The sequence below is a fragment of the Eptatretus burgeri genome, chromosome 4 (assembly GCF_056783735.1).
Source record: "Eptatretus burgeri isolate ZD-2024b chromosome 4, Ebu_testis_v1, whole genome shotgun sequence".
Lineage (NCBI taxonomy): Eukaryota > Metazoa > Chordata > Myxini > Myxiniformes > Myxinidae > Eptatretus > Eptatretus burgeri.
In genome coordinates, this window is record NC_140964.1 from 34,157,435 (window position 1) to 34,175,589 (window position 18,155).

The 18,155-nt window shown below is 42.3% G+C and overlaps 1 protein-coding gene across 6 annotated transcripts in view; it reads left to right on the top strand.

Moving 5' to 3' along the window:
* LOC147027773 (voltage-dependent L-type calcium channel subunit alpha-1D-like) overlaps positions 1-18,155 on the top strand; it is a 518,308-nt gene that overhangs the window by 403,993 nt on the left and 96,160 nt on the right. For all 6 annotated transcript variants that reach the window (XM_085877381.1, XM_085877383.1, XM_085877382.1 and 3 more), the window contains one exon: positions 12,516-12,626. In XM_085877381.1, coding sequence (XP_085733507.1) covers positions 12,516-12,626 — 111 coding nt within the window. The remainder of the gene's footprint in view (positions 1-12,515; positions 12,627-18,155) is intronic.

The following is an 18,155-nucleotide window of genomic DNA, read 5'->3' on the forward strand; positions in this document are numbered from 1 at the left end:
CCAGGGTATACACCGGCCCAGTACACTGGTACTCATTTCGCCGACCTCGGAAGGATGACAGGCTGAGTCAAGCCCCTGGTGTATTAATTCAGTGGCCCAACGGGGCTTGAACTCAGGACCTTTTGGATGTCAAGCTGCTGCCCTAACCACTGCGCCAACACCAGGATATATATATATATATATATATATATATATATATATATATATATATATATATATATATATATATATATATATATATATATATATATATATATATATATATATATATATATATATATATATATATATATATATATATATATATATATATATATATATATATATATATGTATGTATGTACACACACACACACACACAGTAATACGGAGGTGGATACTTTGAGACCTGGGAGGGCTCCGTTCCACTTTCTGAAGCCTGTATATGGAGATATCAACCAACGACCAGTAACGACGACCCATGACCAGTAGCATGCACACCGGTGCCAACACATATATATATATATATATATATATATATATATATATATATATATATATATATATATATATATAAAACTCTCATCTTGTAAAGATGTATGTATATATGTATGTTCCCGAAATACAGCCAAAATGGTACATGATAGTACAAACATTTTCGGCCCACCTTACTCACCATTCGCCGGTGGTGTGCAGTATCAAGTTTCGTTCAAATTGGGCAACGAAAAAAATTATTAAAAAATCAATTCCCGATTCAGTCAAGTACTCTTCGGGAGTATTTGATCAATGCAAACAACCGCAGTAGTATAGTTTGCTCGAGCTATCTTTTTTTTTTCTTGAAATGATTTATAAAAAATCTCAAACATTTAGTGTAGACAAACAACGATTTATTTTTAAGCATGAAGTAAACATCACCATTTTGATCTAATACTTCGATGTTCATTAATAAATAAAATTGTGTTTCGAAGATTACGCACAATAATTTATTCGACTTTCTTTTCTCCGTTTTTTTTTTTTTGTTGTTTTCACATTGACACAATATCAAGTTTCGTTCAAATCGAGCAACAAAAAAAAATATTAAAAAATCATTTCCCAATTCAGTCAAGTACTCTTCGGGATTATTTGATCAATGCAAACAACCTCAGCGGTATAGTTCACTGGAGCTATCTTTTTTTTTAATGATTTTTTTATCAACCGCTGTCACAGCAGGAACTCAACGGTTCACGGGTCGTCTAGTATAATATGGAATAGGCAAAACCTAGAAGCGAACGTAGAATTCTTCTTACATTCGCTTCTGACTTTACATAAAACTTGTTCACAACTGTATACTTGCCAACTATACCGTGGTTCATGTAAGCGCCGCACAGCTGATGATTTTGACGCAAATTCCGGTTACTTCGGCCTGGATTCCGGATCAGCGATCAAATAATGTAAATCATGATTAAAAAATATTTTTTGATGATGCGGGAGATATTTTTATTGAAATAAACTTTGGGAAAAAAAAAATTTAATAAATAAACGATCACTTCTGGTCAAGAATAAAATAAATTAAAAGTTCCGGAAAGAGTTTCAAAATCACTCCCGGTTATGTTAAATACTAAATAAACACTTCCTGTCATGAAAAAAAACACTTTCGGAAGTATAAAATTAACTTTGGGAAAGAAATAATTGAATAAATAAATAAACACTTCCGGTCATGTTCTCCCGGCATTCATCATTCCCAATGACAAAAACTGGAAACAAAAAAAAAACAGAAACAAAACAGAAACAGAAGCAAAATGGTCATAGCCAATGACACAGATTCACAATTGCCAGGGTATTGTGTTGTTTTTGTTGTTTCCTATTCTCTCATGTGCATGCGTTAAGTAATATTCACAAGATAGAAATAATACCCAATCATGTTTATACACCGCACAGCGTTTAACAACAACCGAAAGCAAAACATCTTGGCTAACGACAAGGATTGCAAACAGCCAGGGCTATTGTGTTGTTGTTGTTGTTGTTGTTATTGTTGTTGAAATGAGGACGAGAGAAGAACCTTCAGAGTTTAGGCTTTATTCCATTTGATTGAAGCCGCTTCTACGGGCACACCAGGAAATACAGACGCAGCATGGAGTACAAGCAGTAAGGTATACACGCGCAACTAATCACCGCAAAATAAATCAGTATTATATATCAATCAGTATTCTCACCATTCAATGAGCACCAAGTGAGCCGCCGACATAAAACGGCAATGCCCCAGGGACAATCCCCGCGGCCGAGCCGAACCTCAGCTTTATCTCTTCTGTGCTCGAGCCGGGCAACATGTGATCACACGTCACGACCTTCAATTCACCACATTTTCCCCGTCTTTAAAATGTAACTAGAGGCCCAGCTAACGCACCATGATTACTTCAGCGCTACAGGAGTATACATTTCAAGCAATGCGAGCTATCTAAACTACAGAAGCATACATGCCAAGCAGTGAGGATTATTTTGAGTTGTAGGAGCATGGTAATGAGCATCGATATATTATGTAACGAGCATATAGGAGCATGAGCATCGAGGATGCCGATAATCCCCTTTACAGATTGAGTCGGCGAGGGGGTATTATTCGCCGGCCTCTCCGGGAGTAGATGGCAGTTTCACTTGAGGGAGGCTTCCGATCCTCTTGGTGAGCCTCGACTCGTGCCGGAGATGACTCCCCGATCGCTCTCGGGTGGAACGCGGCAGCTCCGTCGTCACCCTTCTCGGGTGGAGTCCCTGGGGGGGGGGGAACACCTGGGGAGGGGATGTCAGAGGGAGGTGTGCCAGATGGTGGTGTACCTGTGGGAGAAGTGCCTGAGGGAGCCAAATGACGAACCGACACAGTGGTCTCCCTGCCATCCGGGAGCCTGACATGAGCGTACTCTGGATTAGTATCGATGAGTTCGACCTCTTCCACCATGGGTTCATACTTGCTTTGTCGTACCGGGCGTTTCATGAACACTGTTCCGGGATGGGTTAGCCAGCTGGGCACCGATTGGCCGTCAACATAACGTCGTTGGTGAGTAAACATTCGTTCGTGAGGAGTTGCATTTGTGGACGTGCAGAGCAAAGAGCGTATGGAATTCAGAGCGTCGGGAAGGGTAACCTCCCACCGCTCGGGGCCCAGTCCTCTTGATTTCAACGCCAGAGTTATGGCTTTCCAAATAACTCCATTATATCGTTCCACCTGACCATTACCCTGTGGGTTGTAACCCGTCATTCGACTAGTTGCGATGCCGTGCTCTAAAAGGAATAGTTTTAGCCCGGCCGACATGAAACACGGCCCTGTGTCTGAATGTATGTACGAAGGTTTCCCAAACATAGCGAAGAGGTCAGACAGACATTTCACGACAGTGCCCGAGGTCATATCCGAGCACGGAAACGCGAAAGGGAACCTTGAATACTCATCAACAACAGTGAATATGTATCTGTTGTCTGTCTCGGTCGGCAGGGGCCCTTTGAAGTCGATGTTTAGTCTCTCGAAGGGGGAAGTGGCCTTGATCAGTCTGCCAGAAGCCGAACCATAGAATCTGGGTTTTAGTTCAGCACAAACAGGGCATGAAGCATTCATTTGTTTAATATCTTCAATATAATAGGGAAGGTTCTGTCTGCGTACGAAATGTGCCATTCTGGTTACCCCCGGGTGGCACAGAGACACATGGAGGTCTTGCAAAGCCCGACTGATTGCCGCCGAGCAGTAGACCCGCGAGAAGGTGTCTGCAGCAGGGTTTTCCCTCCCGGGCCGGTAAACAATGTCGTAACTATAGCAGGCTAGGTCTATTCGCCATCTCATAATTTTTTCATTCTTAATTTTCCCGTTATTTTTCCCATCAAACATGAATGCCACGGATCGTTGGTCCGTAACGAGCGTGAAGTGGTTTCCCAGTAAATAATGTCTCCATTTACGCAGCGCTTCGACGATGGCATACGCCTCCTTCTCTATCGCCGAGTGTCTCTGCTCGCTTCCAGAGAGAGTTCTCGAGAAGAACACGACGGGTCGCCCAGACTGATTAAGCTTAGCAGCTATGGCGTGATCTGAAGCATCGGTCTCCACCACGAAGGGCACCGAGCTATCGATCGATAATACCACGGAATTACTGATATCGTCTTTGAGGTTGTGGAAGGCTGTTACAACAGCGGCATCTGGTGGAAAGTTTTTGCAATGCACTAGGGGATGTATTTTCTCGGAGTATTGCGAAATCCATCTCGCATAGTAAGCGAACATGCCGATCACCCGGCGCATTGTCTGCAGGTCCTGAGGTGGGGGTAGCTCACGAAGTGGGCGCAATCGCTCAGGATCAGGCTTAATCGTGCCGTCGGCTATTGTGTAGCCGAGAAGGTCAATTGACCTTGCCGAGAATACGCATTTCTCGTAGTTGAGAGTTAGATTATATTTTCTAGCAATGCTCAAGAATCTCTCCAGATTCATGTCATGTTCCCCCTGATCCCTACCGCACACTGTGACATTGTCCACGTAAACAAAAGTGTCTTTGAGGTTTTCATCTGAGATGATGTCGTCCATAACCCGTTGGAAGCAAGCTACTCCATTCGTGACACCGAATGGAATTCTCCTGAATTGGTAGAGGCGTCTACCTGCCTGGAATGCGGTGTAAGGTTTGTCTTCCTCTCGGATGGGAATTTGGTGATAGGCGCTTCACAAGTCGACGGTGCTGAATATCTTATAATTGGCCACGCGTTCGACCATCTCGTCTATGCGCGGCAGGGGGTAGGCATCGAGTTGGGTAAAGCGATTGACCGTTTGGGAATAATCGACAACCATTCGTTTCTTATGGTTCTGACTGCTGGTTACTAACACCTGTGCGCGCCATGGCGAGTCGCTCGGTTCTATAATTCCCTCTTCCAGTAATCGCTTGGTTTCTGAAGTGATGAAATTCATGTCAGCCGTGGTATATCGCCGCGATTTGATCGCTATCGGTTTGCAGACCGGCGACAGGTTAGCGAACAGCTGGGGGGACGTCACCTCCGCGGTAGATAAGGCATTTAAAATCAGACGAGGTTTGCTTCCTCCAAAGGGTATTTCGACGCTCGTGTGCTGCTTGAGGACATTATGACCCAGAATTACGTCTGCGCACAAATCACGAAGCACCAGTACCCTTACATCCCGATGCGTGTACCCTTTTACGTCCAATTCGACATTGCAGTCCCCTCGTACGCGGGACTGTAGTGATGTGGCGGCCATGCATACCGTATTGTCAGTCGGGTGGATTATCCATTTCCTGCCCTTCACTAGCGAGCTGTTGACGAAACTTTCAGAGCTACCGGTATCAATCAGTGCCTCAGCCATATGCCCGTTAATTCGTACGTTGATGATAGCCTTGGATAGATTCCCCGGGGAGGCTGCAGTTAGTTTATTTTGCGAGTAGAGAGCCGCAGAAGTGGGTTTATTTCTCCTTAGAGTAGATTTACATACCCTGGCATAATGCCCTTTCTTGTCACAGTTCATGCATGTGGCATCTCTGGCGGAGCATTTTTGGCGGGGGTGCCTTTTGTACCCACAAAAGAAGCATTTACCAACCGGAGTAGTTGCTGAGGAGTTTGACGTGGCCTGTGTATCCGGCTCCTCGGGTGTTTCTCCATCCCCTATGTCTGGCTGTGTCTGTGCCAGTGGGGTTCCTTGGGTTCCCATCGCAGCAGCGTTCATTAGCAGCATCGGTGTCCCAAATGACTCAGATTGCTGCTGTGCCGTATCCATCGCTCGAGCCTGATCAACTACCTTGTCGAGAGTGGGTTGCGCTTTCTCTAGTAAGCGTTGCCGTATGTGGGCTGATCTAAGTCCTTGGATGAATGCCTCCCGGGTCGCTTCCTTTCGGTGTTCCTCGGCGCTTACGGCCCGGAAGCTGCAGTCTTTTCCCAGCTGATTCAGAGCTTGCAGGAACTGATCGATTGTCTCCCTGGCTGCTTGCCGGCGTGTGTTGAGAAGATGTCGTATGTATACCTCGTTCTTGCGCTTCACGTAGAGCGCTTGCAGCACGTCGATCGCTGCTTCGTAAGTGTCGCACTCTGAGAAGAGCCTGTACACGCTGGGCGAGACATGATTCATGAGGGCGGCCAATTTGTCAGCTCCCTCTTCGATGATGGTCAGATAGTGTGAGAAGGAACAGAACCAATGCGACCATTTCATTTCTGAGTCAGTCGCGTTTGGGTCTGCGTCGAACCTCTCGGGTTTGTAGATCTTGTCCATCGTTGTTTGGGAGAGCCGAGAAAACCAAATGGAATAAATTGAAATGAGGACGAGAGAAGAACCTTCAGAGTTTAGGCTTTATTCCATTTGATTGAAGCCGCTTCTACGGGCACACCAGGAAATACAGACGCAGCATGGAGTACAAGCAGTAAGGTACACACGCGCAACTAATCACCGCAAAATAAATCAGTATTATATATCAATCAGTATTCTCACCATTCAATGAGCACCAAGTGAGCCGCCGACATAAAACGGCAATGCCTCAGGGACAAACCCCGCGGCCGAGCCGAACCTCAGCTTTATCTCTTCTGTGCTCGAGCCGGGCAACATGTGATCACACGTCACGACCTTCCATTCACCACAGTTGTTGTTGTTGTTGTTGTTTCTTATTCTCTCACCTGCACGCGTTAAGTATGAAGCTCACTGTGTTCGCTACTAATAAAAGGGTGTGCGTGTGCGTGTCGTTCATAACTCCAAAACTATAAAACCGAGTAGCCTGAAAGATTGCATGCAAACTAAGAAAACTCCAAGGAAGTGCAAGAGTGAAAATTGGTTATTTGGGTTAATTAAAACACCCCTTTTGAAGATAATACACCGCACAGCGTTTAACAACAACCGAAAGCAAAACATCTTGGCTAACGACAAGGATTGCAAACAGCCAGGGCTATTGTGTTGTTGTTGTTGTTGTTGTTGTTGTTGTTTCTTATTCTCGCTGGGGACATCTCCCACTTCAGTACAGTACACCTTCATCAGGCGATCCTCGGCCACCTCGTTCTCTGGGTCTTAAGGTGTTTCCTGGGTAACCTTGCTGGGGTCTGAAGCCGCCATGTTTTTTGGCCTACTCAACCACGCCTTGACTTGGAACTGGCCGTAGCGATTTCTAAACGATAAAGTTGTTGTTTTTACTTTCCTCACTCATATTATCGAATGCCTGTTCATCATTGCTACAAATCGCTGGGGACATCGCAATGCTTATAAACATGCGGAGACGTCAACGTTCATGGCTTGACATTTCAGGCATCTCCAGGAGGTGTATGTTAAATGTGTGTCTAATCGCGTGCTAAACTCGCCGCTTCTTAACAACCGTTTCGTTGGAGAGCTTGATTGAGTTCTTAAACCACTTGGCGAGCACTTTACAAGTTGTTTGGTGCTTCGGTTCCATAAAAGTATCCGTGCTCTCAAGGGAATATTGATTAGACAGACGTACATTTCCACTTGTGTTGGGCCCTGGGGAGCATGCGGTTGGTGTCTCGGGAGGTGGCTCATCCGCTGAAAATGTGCAATTTTATTTTTAAAGGATATCGCTTTTTTAACTATTTGTGCGATCTCCTTATATCATCCACCCTTCACTTCCACGTCCATACAAATATAAAAACAATAAGGTCCATCCAACCAGGTGTTTTCCATGATCTGGTTGTGAAGGCACAGAGTATACAGTAGATCGACATTTTGTGTTCTGTGCCTTGATATATTTTTCAATTGAATCTTGCTAATTTACCACTTGAATTCCTCTTTCAAAGAACCCTGCTTAAAGGTAAATCTTTGTGTTTGTCGTCTTTAAGTATTTTATACGTGTGTACGTATATAAACTGTATTACCATAACGGAAGTGTGTGCATGTGTACGTGCAAATTGCTGTTGCCTGCTATCTCCACATGTGGGTGGGTTTCAGGAGGTGAAACAGAGACCTGCCAAGTGTGTGTGTGTGTGTGTGTGTGTGCATGCGTGCGTGCGTGCGTGCGTGCGTGCGTGTTGTTGGCTCTCTCGATATTCCGGTTTCAGAAGGTGGAATGGATTCATCCCAGGTCTCGAAGCATCTTGTGCAGCCCCTGCCCCTCCCCCCCTATGCACCCAATGCCACGGCGAGAGCTTTCAGCTCCCTCCCCCCCCCCACGCATTTGCATGCACGCAAAATACTTGCTCATACAGTTCTGCACTGTACTACGCCTGTGAGAAGCGCCACACTGAGCACCAAGCATCATGAACATGCATGTGAGAATGGGCATATTCCCATGCAGTGAAGGTAATCTGGTCAACTCGATGGGTTAATGACCACAGACGGGTCAAACATGCCCAATTAAGCAATGCGCGAATGGAGGGAACACGGAGAGGAATTCCGCCAGACCGAGGGATGACCAAACAGCCGCACAGCTGAAGGTAAGACTGATGGGGTGTAAAAGGGATTATTGAAAGTAACAGGGAGATTGAACAGAACGATGGTGTGAAGGAAGAAAGATTGAAAGTAACAGGGGGATTGAACACAACGATTATGTGAAGGAGGTGTGTTATCAGCTAATGTATTAAAGGCTTCCTCCAGTCATGGGGATGGCCCCCTCCAAGTCCAGCCATGAGATTATCAAGTCATGGTCGTTGGATGACAGGTTGATAAACAGACCTGTTGACCTCAGTCCAGCTTGCTAAGCCCAATGCAGACATCTATGCAAACAATGCAGGCCAACAACCACACCTGGACACGAGCGGGTGCAGCCCATTCCGGAATCCAACATACTGAACCAGATTTTGGTTCCCTCCCCTCAGTCCTTCCTCAACCCCGTAATTCAAAGTACAGCATAATTTACTGTAAACTGTTTCTTCATTACTGCCTCTGAGGATGGAAGCTCGACTGCTTTAGGTAGCTTTTGGCAGTTGTGAATATATTCAGGAAACTCAATAGATCTCCAGCATGGTTTTATGCATGATGTTGAGTGCAAAACACAACATTTTGACTTGCAACACTAATCCGATATGGATGTGCCAACTAGAAGCCTTCATCAGGTATGGTCAATACGAGCAACAGACCGGTGGTTGGGCTGTTAATGACATTTGTAATGACTGCTACAAACATATTATGTGAAAATAATATGCATGTGGGAGAAAAATTATGGAGCGAGGGGAAGGAGAGGGGTGAGAAAATGTTACTTTGCAACCAGGATCTGCATCACAATTGAGCAAAGCTGACCATATCGTACATCTTGTGATTTGTAAATCACTAACACTCATGTTATGATAAATGCAACAAGCAGTAGTTCTGTTCATAATCCAGCCATCATTTTTGACAAGGGTCATGTCACTCAAAGAGGTATTAAGGTTTGGGACATAAAGTTGGTTTTGCCACCTCCATTGAGGTGGTATTGTTAAAGATCTCGCTGTATTTTTCAAAAGAAGTCCTCTTGTGTACCCTGACAAAAGTCTCTTTTTGCAGTGAGCTGTATAATTATCACAACCTTCACCAGTTAGAAATGGTGGGATGTGGGTTTGGCACAGACGTGATTGGCCAAATGGCCTTTACCCTAAATTGCTTCGGTGATTCATTCTTATTTTGTCTCCACAAACAGATGTGATGAGCTGCTGAAGCGGCTGCATCTGCGAATTGTCTTTCCAGGTGTCTTCGCTACCTTTTGATAAAGCTTTGTGCAAGAATAAAACGACTGTTTACAGAGCATGGCAATGAAGTTCCAAATTACAACTTGTGCGGGAGTTCGAGGAATTAAAGTATTCCACTTCTCCAAGGAATAGCTGAAGCTTCACTTTTTCATTGCAAGGATCTTGTGAGACCACTCCGTGAGATCTTGTGAGACTTTCATGTCAATTGATTAAGTGATTCCAGAGAAATCATTATTTAATATTTTTCTTCAATCCAACATGGCTGCCAAACCATGTGACCTCTCAATTATTCCTTCACAAGCTTGTACACCAATGGATTGGGGAACATGTGTGTGAAGTTTCCCCTCAATCTATCTAGCCGTTCTGAAGGAGATTTTTTTATAGGTTTTGGGTTGAATCCAACATGGCTGCCAAACCATGTGACCAATGATGTCATTTGTGTGAACCTTTTGTTCCTCATGGATAGGTGATCATAAGTGTAACGTTTCACCTTGATCTATTCAGCCACTTCTAAGAAGAATATTTTGAAGGTTTTTGTTTGTTTGTGTTTTTTTTTTACATTATGGCTGCCGAATCACATGACCGATATCATCAATTTTTTTTCTGTGGACTATTTTATCCTCAGATGACCCTCAAAATTTTTCATACTGATCAGATGTAGCGTTCTACATATGCAATTATGACGTCATAACGAAGGCACAAATTATGTCATTTTGAAAAGTCACACTTGTTCCACATGACGAGTATTTGCCATGTGCCAAGTTTCAATTTTTTCCTTGGTGCGGTTTCAGAGATGCAAAAGTCCAAAGTTTTTCTGTTTTTCCAACATGGCTGCCACACCACATAATCTATGACGTCATAATTATTCAAACGTTCTGCATAAGTAGTTGCTCTTGTAATGAAAATTTCGTCTCAATCCGACAAGCAGTTGCAGAGAAAAAGGCAAGTTCTGTGGACAAACAAACACACAAACTGACCTAAATGCAATACCCTCTCCAGCGAGGGTAACACCTTGATGACGCATTCCCCAAAAATTTGCAGTTTTGCTCAATGACAACAATTCAGAGCAACAGAATCTCAACTTTTGACCTTGGATTTTGGAGGACAATTGTGTATCCATAATTAACGATCAACAGTCTAATGCTTGAGATTAATTTTCATTGCAAAAATACAGTGCCTTCAGAAAGTATTCACACCCCTTGACTTTTGTCACATTATGTTGTGTTACAGCTTTAATTTAAAATCGATTAAATTTAATTTTTTTGTTCCCAATCTACACAAAATACCCCGCAATGACAAAGTGAAAATATGTTTTTCGAAGTTTTTACAAATCAACGAAAAATGAAATGGTGAAATGTCTTGCATCAATAAGTATTGAACCCAGAAGCGCCTTTGGCAGTGATTACAGCTTTTTATTCTTGGGTATGACAACAATTCAGCTTTGCACATCTGGATTTTGGGATTTTCTCCCATTCTTCCTTGCAGATTTGCTCAAGCTCTGTCAAGTTAGATGGGGAGTGTCGGTGAACAGCAATATTCAATTATTTACACAGATTCTCAATGGGATTCAAGTCTGGGCTTTTGCTGGGCCACTCAAGGACTTTCACATTCTTGTTCTTAAGCCATTCTAGTGTTGTTTTGGCTGGATGCTTTGGGTCATTGTTCTGTTGGAACATAAATATTCACCGCAGTCTGAGGTCTTTTGGACTCTGAAGCAGGTTCTCCTCAAGGATTTGCCTATATTTCACTCCATTCATTGTTCTCTCTATCCTTACAAGTTACAAGCCTCCCAGTCCCTGACACTGAAAAGCATCCCCATAGCATGATGCTGTCACCACCATGATTCACGGTGGGGATGGTGTTACATTGGTGATGAGCTGTACTCGGTTTCCGCCAGACATAGCACTTTGCATTCAGGCTAAATAATTCAATTTTCGTCTCATCAGACAACAGAATATTTTGCCTCATGCTCTCAGTCTTTCCAGTGCCTTTTTGCAAACTCCAGGTGTGCTGTCATGTGCCTTTTTCTCAAGAGTGGCTTCAATCTGGCCACTCTCCCATAAAGCCTAGATTTGTGAAGTGCTGCAGAGATTGTTGTCCTTCCAGCAGGTTCTCCCATCTCAGCCAAGGAACTCTGTAGTTCTGTCAAAGTGGTCATTGGGTTCTTGGTCACCTCCCTGACCAAGGTCCTTCTTGCCCAGTTGCTCAGTTTGGTCAGACAGCCAGCTTTAAGAAGAGTCTGGGTAGTTCCATATTCTTTCCATTTCCAAATGATGGAGCTCACCGTGTTCTTGGGAATGTTCAACACTCTCGAAATTGTTTTATCCCCTTCTGCAGATCTATGCCTCCTCACAATTCCATTGGAGTGCTACGGACAGTTCCTTGGACTTCATGGTAGAGTTTCCGCTTTGACATGCACTGTCAACTGTGGGACATTATATAGAAAGGTGTGTTTCTTTCTAAATCATGTCTAATCAATTGAATTGGCCGCAGGTGGACTCCAACCAGGTTGTAGAGACGTCTCAAGGATGATAAAAGGAAATTGGATGCACCTGAGCTCAATTTGGAGTGTCATAGCAAAGGGGTTGAAGACTTATTGACTCAAGATATTTCAAGTTTTCATTTTTAATAGATTCGTAAAAGTTTCTAAAACAAGTTTTCACTGTCATTTTGCGATATTTTGTGTATATCGGTGCCAATTTTTTTTAATTTAATCCATTTTTAATTCAGGCTGTAACGCAACAAAATGTGACAAAAGTCAATGGGTGTGAATACTTTCTGAAGGCACTGTATTCAAATGGTGTTGTTTACTTGTTGCCGCACAGTATTGTCTGCAAGGGATTTCATCTTGTAAAATAAATCATGTAAGATTAACACTTTCCTCTTGAAACTATTTTGCAAGGCTTTAGTCACCAGGGAACTGTCACTTATTCATGTCTCACACAGCATCAGGGACAGTCTGCATCCTTCAGAGAGGCGATGGATGTGCTGAACATGCTGTTCACGGGGCTTTTCACAGCTGAGATGATTCTCAAGCTGGTTGCCTTCAAACCACGGGTGAGCCTCTCATGTTTTAAAAGTTCCCCGAGTTTGCAACACCACTTCATCATGACGCTTTCTAAAGAGCGCCACTTACTATCGACTTTCCAGACTTCCTTTTATTTAGTACATTGATGTTCTTTTTTCTGGCCAAAAATTGACCAAAGTGGAGATCGATAATGTACTTTTTATTTATTGATGATGCATAATTGATCATGAACAGGTTCTTTCAAGGGTGGTTTATTTAATTAGAGAATTGAAACTATATATATATATATATATATATATATATATATATATATATATATATATATATATATATATATACATATGTAATTTGTGATAATCCTTTTATTCAATGGGGCTCTTTAGAGATTGTTTCATTCAATTCTTAAATGTGTTTTTATTCGAAATTTCTGCTTGTACAGACCTGCAGTATTATTAGGATTATTGCTATTAGCCTAGAGGTGTGCACACTCTTCTGTGAGCCTTCTAGCCTGAGTTTGAGTCTTGGCCTCGCTATACTGTGATCCTGGTGTTTTGCAGGCAGGGTGAGGCATGAATGTGTGTCACGTCACTCGGATGGACGTTAAACTGGGTGTCCGGTCTGCCAGCATTAGTTGGTGGACGTTAAAAATCCCCGGTGTCCTTCACGAAGAGTAGGCAAGCAATCGCCGACACCCTGAACAAATTACAAATTCCTGCTCTAACATACTTAGTCCAACGTCAGGTCGAGCCAGCCGGTTTGTGGAAGACTTGGGCTCCAAATTTTCCCTGACCAACCCCACAAGACAGTGTGAATAATTGTTGCCATTGAAATTATTTTAGTACTGTTATTCTTATGCCTGGCATTGGCTTGATGGATAGAGTGGTGTGCTTGGGATCCTGCTCAGCCATTTAATTAATACCAGGTGGGGTTGACTCAGTCTGTCATCCTTCCGAGGTCAGCAAAATGAGTACCAGCTTGCTAGGATGATTGAGCCACTCGAGTATCCTGCGTTGGAGTGGCAACCCATCTAGGATTGTGCCCAATAGCCCTGGAGACTGCTTTAGCAGCACTGACGCTCTGTGCAGAGTATGGTCCCAATGGATGGATGGATGGATGGACGATTATTCTTCTTCATGTTGTTATTATTGCTATTTATGTATTAATTTATTTGATTTTTTCCCCTGCATACAGCACGAACATGGCTGTTTTTTTATATTTATGCCTCCGCCGTCGAAGGTGTCAGAGCCATTATGTTTTCGGGTTGTCCATCCTTGTGTCTGTCCATCCATGGTCAATTTTTGTTCCCGTGATAGCTTGTGAACCACTGAAGGATTTTTTTGGGGGGTGGGGGGGGGTTACCAATCTTGGTGCAAAAGTTTATAATAATGCAATGATGAACTGATGCTATTTTGGTTTCAAAGGGTCAATGGTCAGGTGACCTTCAGCTAAAAGTAGCAGATTGAACTTACTCCGATAATTTGTAAACCGCAAAATGTATTTTGGCCAAACCTGGTGCAAGTATGTATGTACTATAACACAAAGATAAACCGATACGATTTTGGGGTCGAAGCTCAAAGGTCATGTGACATTTAGCTGAAAGTAGCAGATTGTTATTAATTTTGCCAAACTTGGTACAAAGATGTGTTTTGATGCAAAAATTAACTGATCAGATTTTGGTTTCAAAGGGTCAAAGGTCATGTGACCTTTAGCCTTAAAGTAGCAGATTTTCATTCTCATGATAACTGCTGAACCGCTAAAAGGATTTTGACCAAACTTGACATTACTTGACATGGACTGTAATACAAAGATGAACTGGTTAAATTTTTGGTTCAAAAGATCAAAGGCCTAATGTCAAATGCCATTTCGTTTAAAATCTGTGTTGCTGTAATAACTTAGAACCACTCAAGATATTTCAGCCATACTTGACATACTTTTGTACTATAATTAAAAGATGAACTGATTCAATTTTAGCAGCATCTCACAGTTTTGAGGTGTACATAAGCTTTGCAGGACACTGCAGTCACGAAAAAAATGTGGCTATACATTAAGATACTTGACAGGTAGTTTCTGGTGGTATGTGCAAGTTCAAATGTTTGTGCACACAATAATTATGGAGGTTGATGGAGTTTTCTTATTAAATAAATGGGTCAGATCATGGTTGAGATAAAGACAAGGAGTTGTTCTTACAAGACATTAGCAAACATGAATGTGTCAGAAGTCACAAGGAATAAAAGATGATACAATGGATGTCACATGATGAAATCATGGATATGGGTAGGTAGCCTTAACAATTATCACATTGATGTTTTTTTTTTATTGAGAGGGTTTCAGGCATGAGAGCAGGTCAGACAAGACCTGCATAAATGTGAAAACGGTTGATGAAACACCAACCTGCCAATGTTGGACATAAAGCAAGCCCTATACATCCACTGCTTGACAGCAGATGCCAACACTGCTCACGGACCTTGTACATGATAGACAATAGTAGTGCCAAGAACAAATTTAGCACAACAGACAATGGGCCAGGTTCACCTGGCCTTGTAGGCCAGTCCAGAAATATAGTCAGCCAAAGAGAGATCATGGCAGATAATGCTGCCTCACAGCTCGATAAACTGCACTGTTGATGGACAGCCAAGAATGTGATGCCAGAAGGTTGGTCAGGCAATCTTTGTGGAGTGTCAGTGTGTGGAAGTGTGACTTGCCAATATATTCTATGTTTTGGACGAGAGTTCTATTTTATTCAAGATTGAATGAATTGTTGAACGAGTGAATTGTTGTGGACTGTCTTTCATTAGACAATGAACATGAATGAAATCATCAGCAAATTGCATTTGTATCTGGGATTGCAGGATCATAAGATATTGGTTTGTAGGGGAACAGCAAACATGCCATTGCAAACTGACCATGAAATTGGCCAATGTTAAATTTAATAATGATCAGATTTATGTGCAGTAAATTAAGTAAAGGATGTGCCCCAGTGAATGGCTCCGAGGGATGCCAAATGGGGAGAACTGTATCTTAATATGCCTGAAAGCCAGATGGAGTTGCAAATATCTATTCCTGTGGCAGGTATTTCTTGTTTGCCATCTTCTTCCAAGACAGCAGAGTTTTGACTTGACAGCTTTTCTAAACTCATCTGGTGAATAATCCTGCAATAACTCGGCAAACTCCTCTCTAATGGGATAGCGAGCAGTGTAACCTGGTATCAAGGAGCCTCCGAGAAGACCAGACCACTTGCTATCACAGCCGGCAGGGGTTTGTAATATATATATATATATATATATATATATATATATATATATATATATATATATATATATATATATATATATATATATATATATATATACACTGTCGAGACTCGTATGAGAGCTAACACACAGAACATACAACAATGGGAGTGGGAGACAAGAGGGGTGGGAGAGGGAAGGAAAAACAGTGTAGAACAGAGATATGAGGAGATCTATGGAAGGGAGAGGGATGGAGCGTGGTGCACAGGATAAAGAAGATGGACACTTCAGGGACGGGGGGGGGGGTTGAAAAGATGGTGGTTTTTGGATGGGGGAAGATATGAGATGGTGGTGAACAGCTGTTTTGAAGACCTGGAGGGAAGAGTGGGATTGAAGAGAGTGTGGGAGTTTGTCCCTAAGGTGGGAAAAAGAGTAACTGATCATATTTTGAATTTGTTCAGAGGAACGGCGATAACTCACCTTATCTTTGCGAAAGACACCGTAAGATTTTTAATGTCCACCACCTACTGTGAGCCAGCATCAAAATGAGATTGTTTCTAAGGGAAAGCTCCCGTTTCCTGTTAAGAAGCAGAAATTATAATAAATTAGGGTTGGTATGCTCTAAATTTCTTAGCTCTGGAGTGGTTTCATTGATTCACCGCCATCTCTGGTCTTGTTTCCGGGGCTGATGCAGACCCCCTGCTCCATCTCTAGGCTGACTCGAGCAGTACCCCCTTGTTCTAGCTCCGGAGTCTATCTGGTGTCGCTTTGCGTTTGTGCTCCAACTCAGACTGCTTTTACCTGGCTCTGGCTGTGGAGCTACCAAAGTCTATACATGACTATCATCATTGGTTCGCGGGCGCCAGCAGTGACCATTATTTTAGTTGTGTCTGTCTGTTTGTGACTCTCTCCAGAGCATAGCTCCGTGACCTTTGATGCGATCTTGATGAAACTTGGACACAAGCTAGATATCATGGTCTAGTTGTGTCTTTTTGTATGAGGGGCATCCCACGCCCATTGTGCGCGGAGCCACGCCCACTTGAAATTTTTATTTATTTTTTTCTCGATTTTTTTTCTCACAATTTCATTTCCAAGAAGCTATACGTAATGTCCATAAGTACAACTTATAAAAAATCCGATTTGATTTGGTCAATTTTGACGGAAGAGATAGGTTTTTATGGTAGGGCTTCCTCAAAAGCTTCCACTAACTCAATTGTACCTATCGTGGCATTGTTCAATAATGCCCAGGAACCATCGTCGCCTCCCGGCTAGTCTTATTTGAAGTTTTGTAGATCTTGTTTTGTTTGAAATAGTTGAATCGGCCGAAATGTGTTAAAAAAAAATTTTTTGTGTGAAACCTCATTTTCAGGGTTTTGTAAATATATATATATATATATATATATATATATATATATATATATATATATATATTTTATAATGTCTTCGCTAAATGTTCAATGAAAACAAGATATTACCAGAAGTTCTCATTTAATCCTTCAACGTAAAGAAAAGTGTGATATATTTCTTATATTTTCACCCTAAACACGTTTGTGTTAAAATAATTTAAAATCAATATATTAACATCAACATACCAATGGAGCATGGCCAACACAAAGAGTACAGGGCAAAAGATCTACATTCATATTCAGTGCCTGTAGAAAGTCTACACCCCCTTTCAAATTTTTCACCTTTTGTTGCTTTTAGCCTGGAATTAAATTCCATTAAATCAGATTTTTTATTTTTTTTTTTTTTGTCCACCTTTATTTCCACATCGTAAACCACAACTTCCAAGTTAAAAACCAATTCTACGAATTTCAGAAAATTAATTAAAAATATAAAACTAGAATATCTTTGTTGAATAAGTATCCACCCCCCTGAGTTAATACTTGGTGGAAGCACCTTTGACAGCAATTACAGCTGTGAGTCTGTTGGGAGAGGTCTCTACCAACTTTGCACACCTTGATTGGGCAATGTTTTCCCATTCTTCTGCACAAAACTGTTCAAGCTCAGTCAAGTTGTGTGGGGAGTGTTGATGGACAGCAATCTTCAAGTCATGCCACAGATTTTCGATTGGATTTAGCTCGGGGCTCAGCCAAAGCAACAATGAAGTTGCAAAGGAAAAAATGATAAATGTCCTTGAGTGGCCTTGTCAGTGTGCTTTGGGTCATTGTCATGCTGGAAGGTGAACTTCCGTCCCATTTTCAGCTTTCTTGCAGAGGACAGCAGGTTTTCCTCGGATTTTTCTATATATTGCATCCATTCATTTTCCCTTCTATCCTGACAAGTGCCCCAATCCCTGCGGATGAGAAACATCCCCATAACATGATG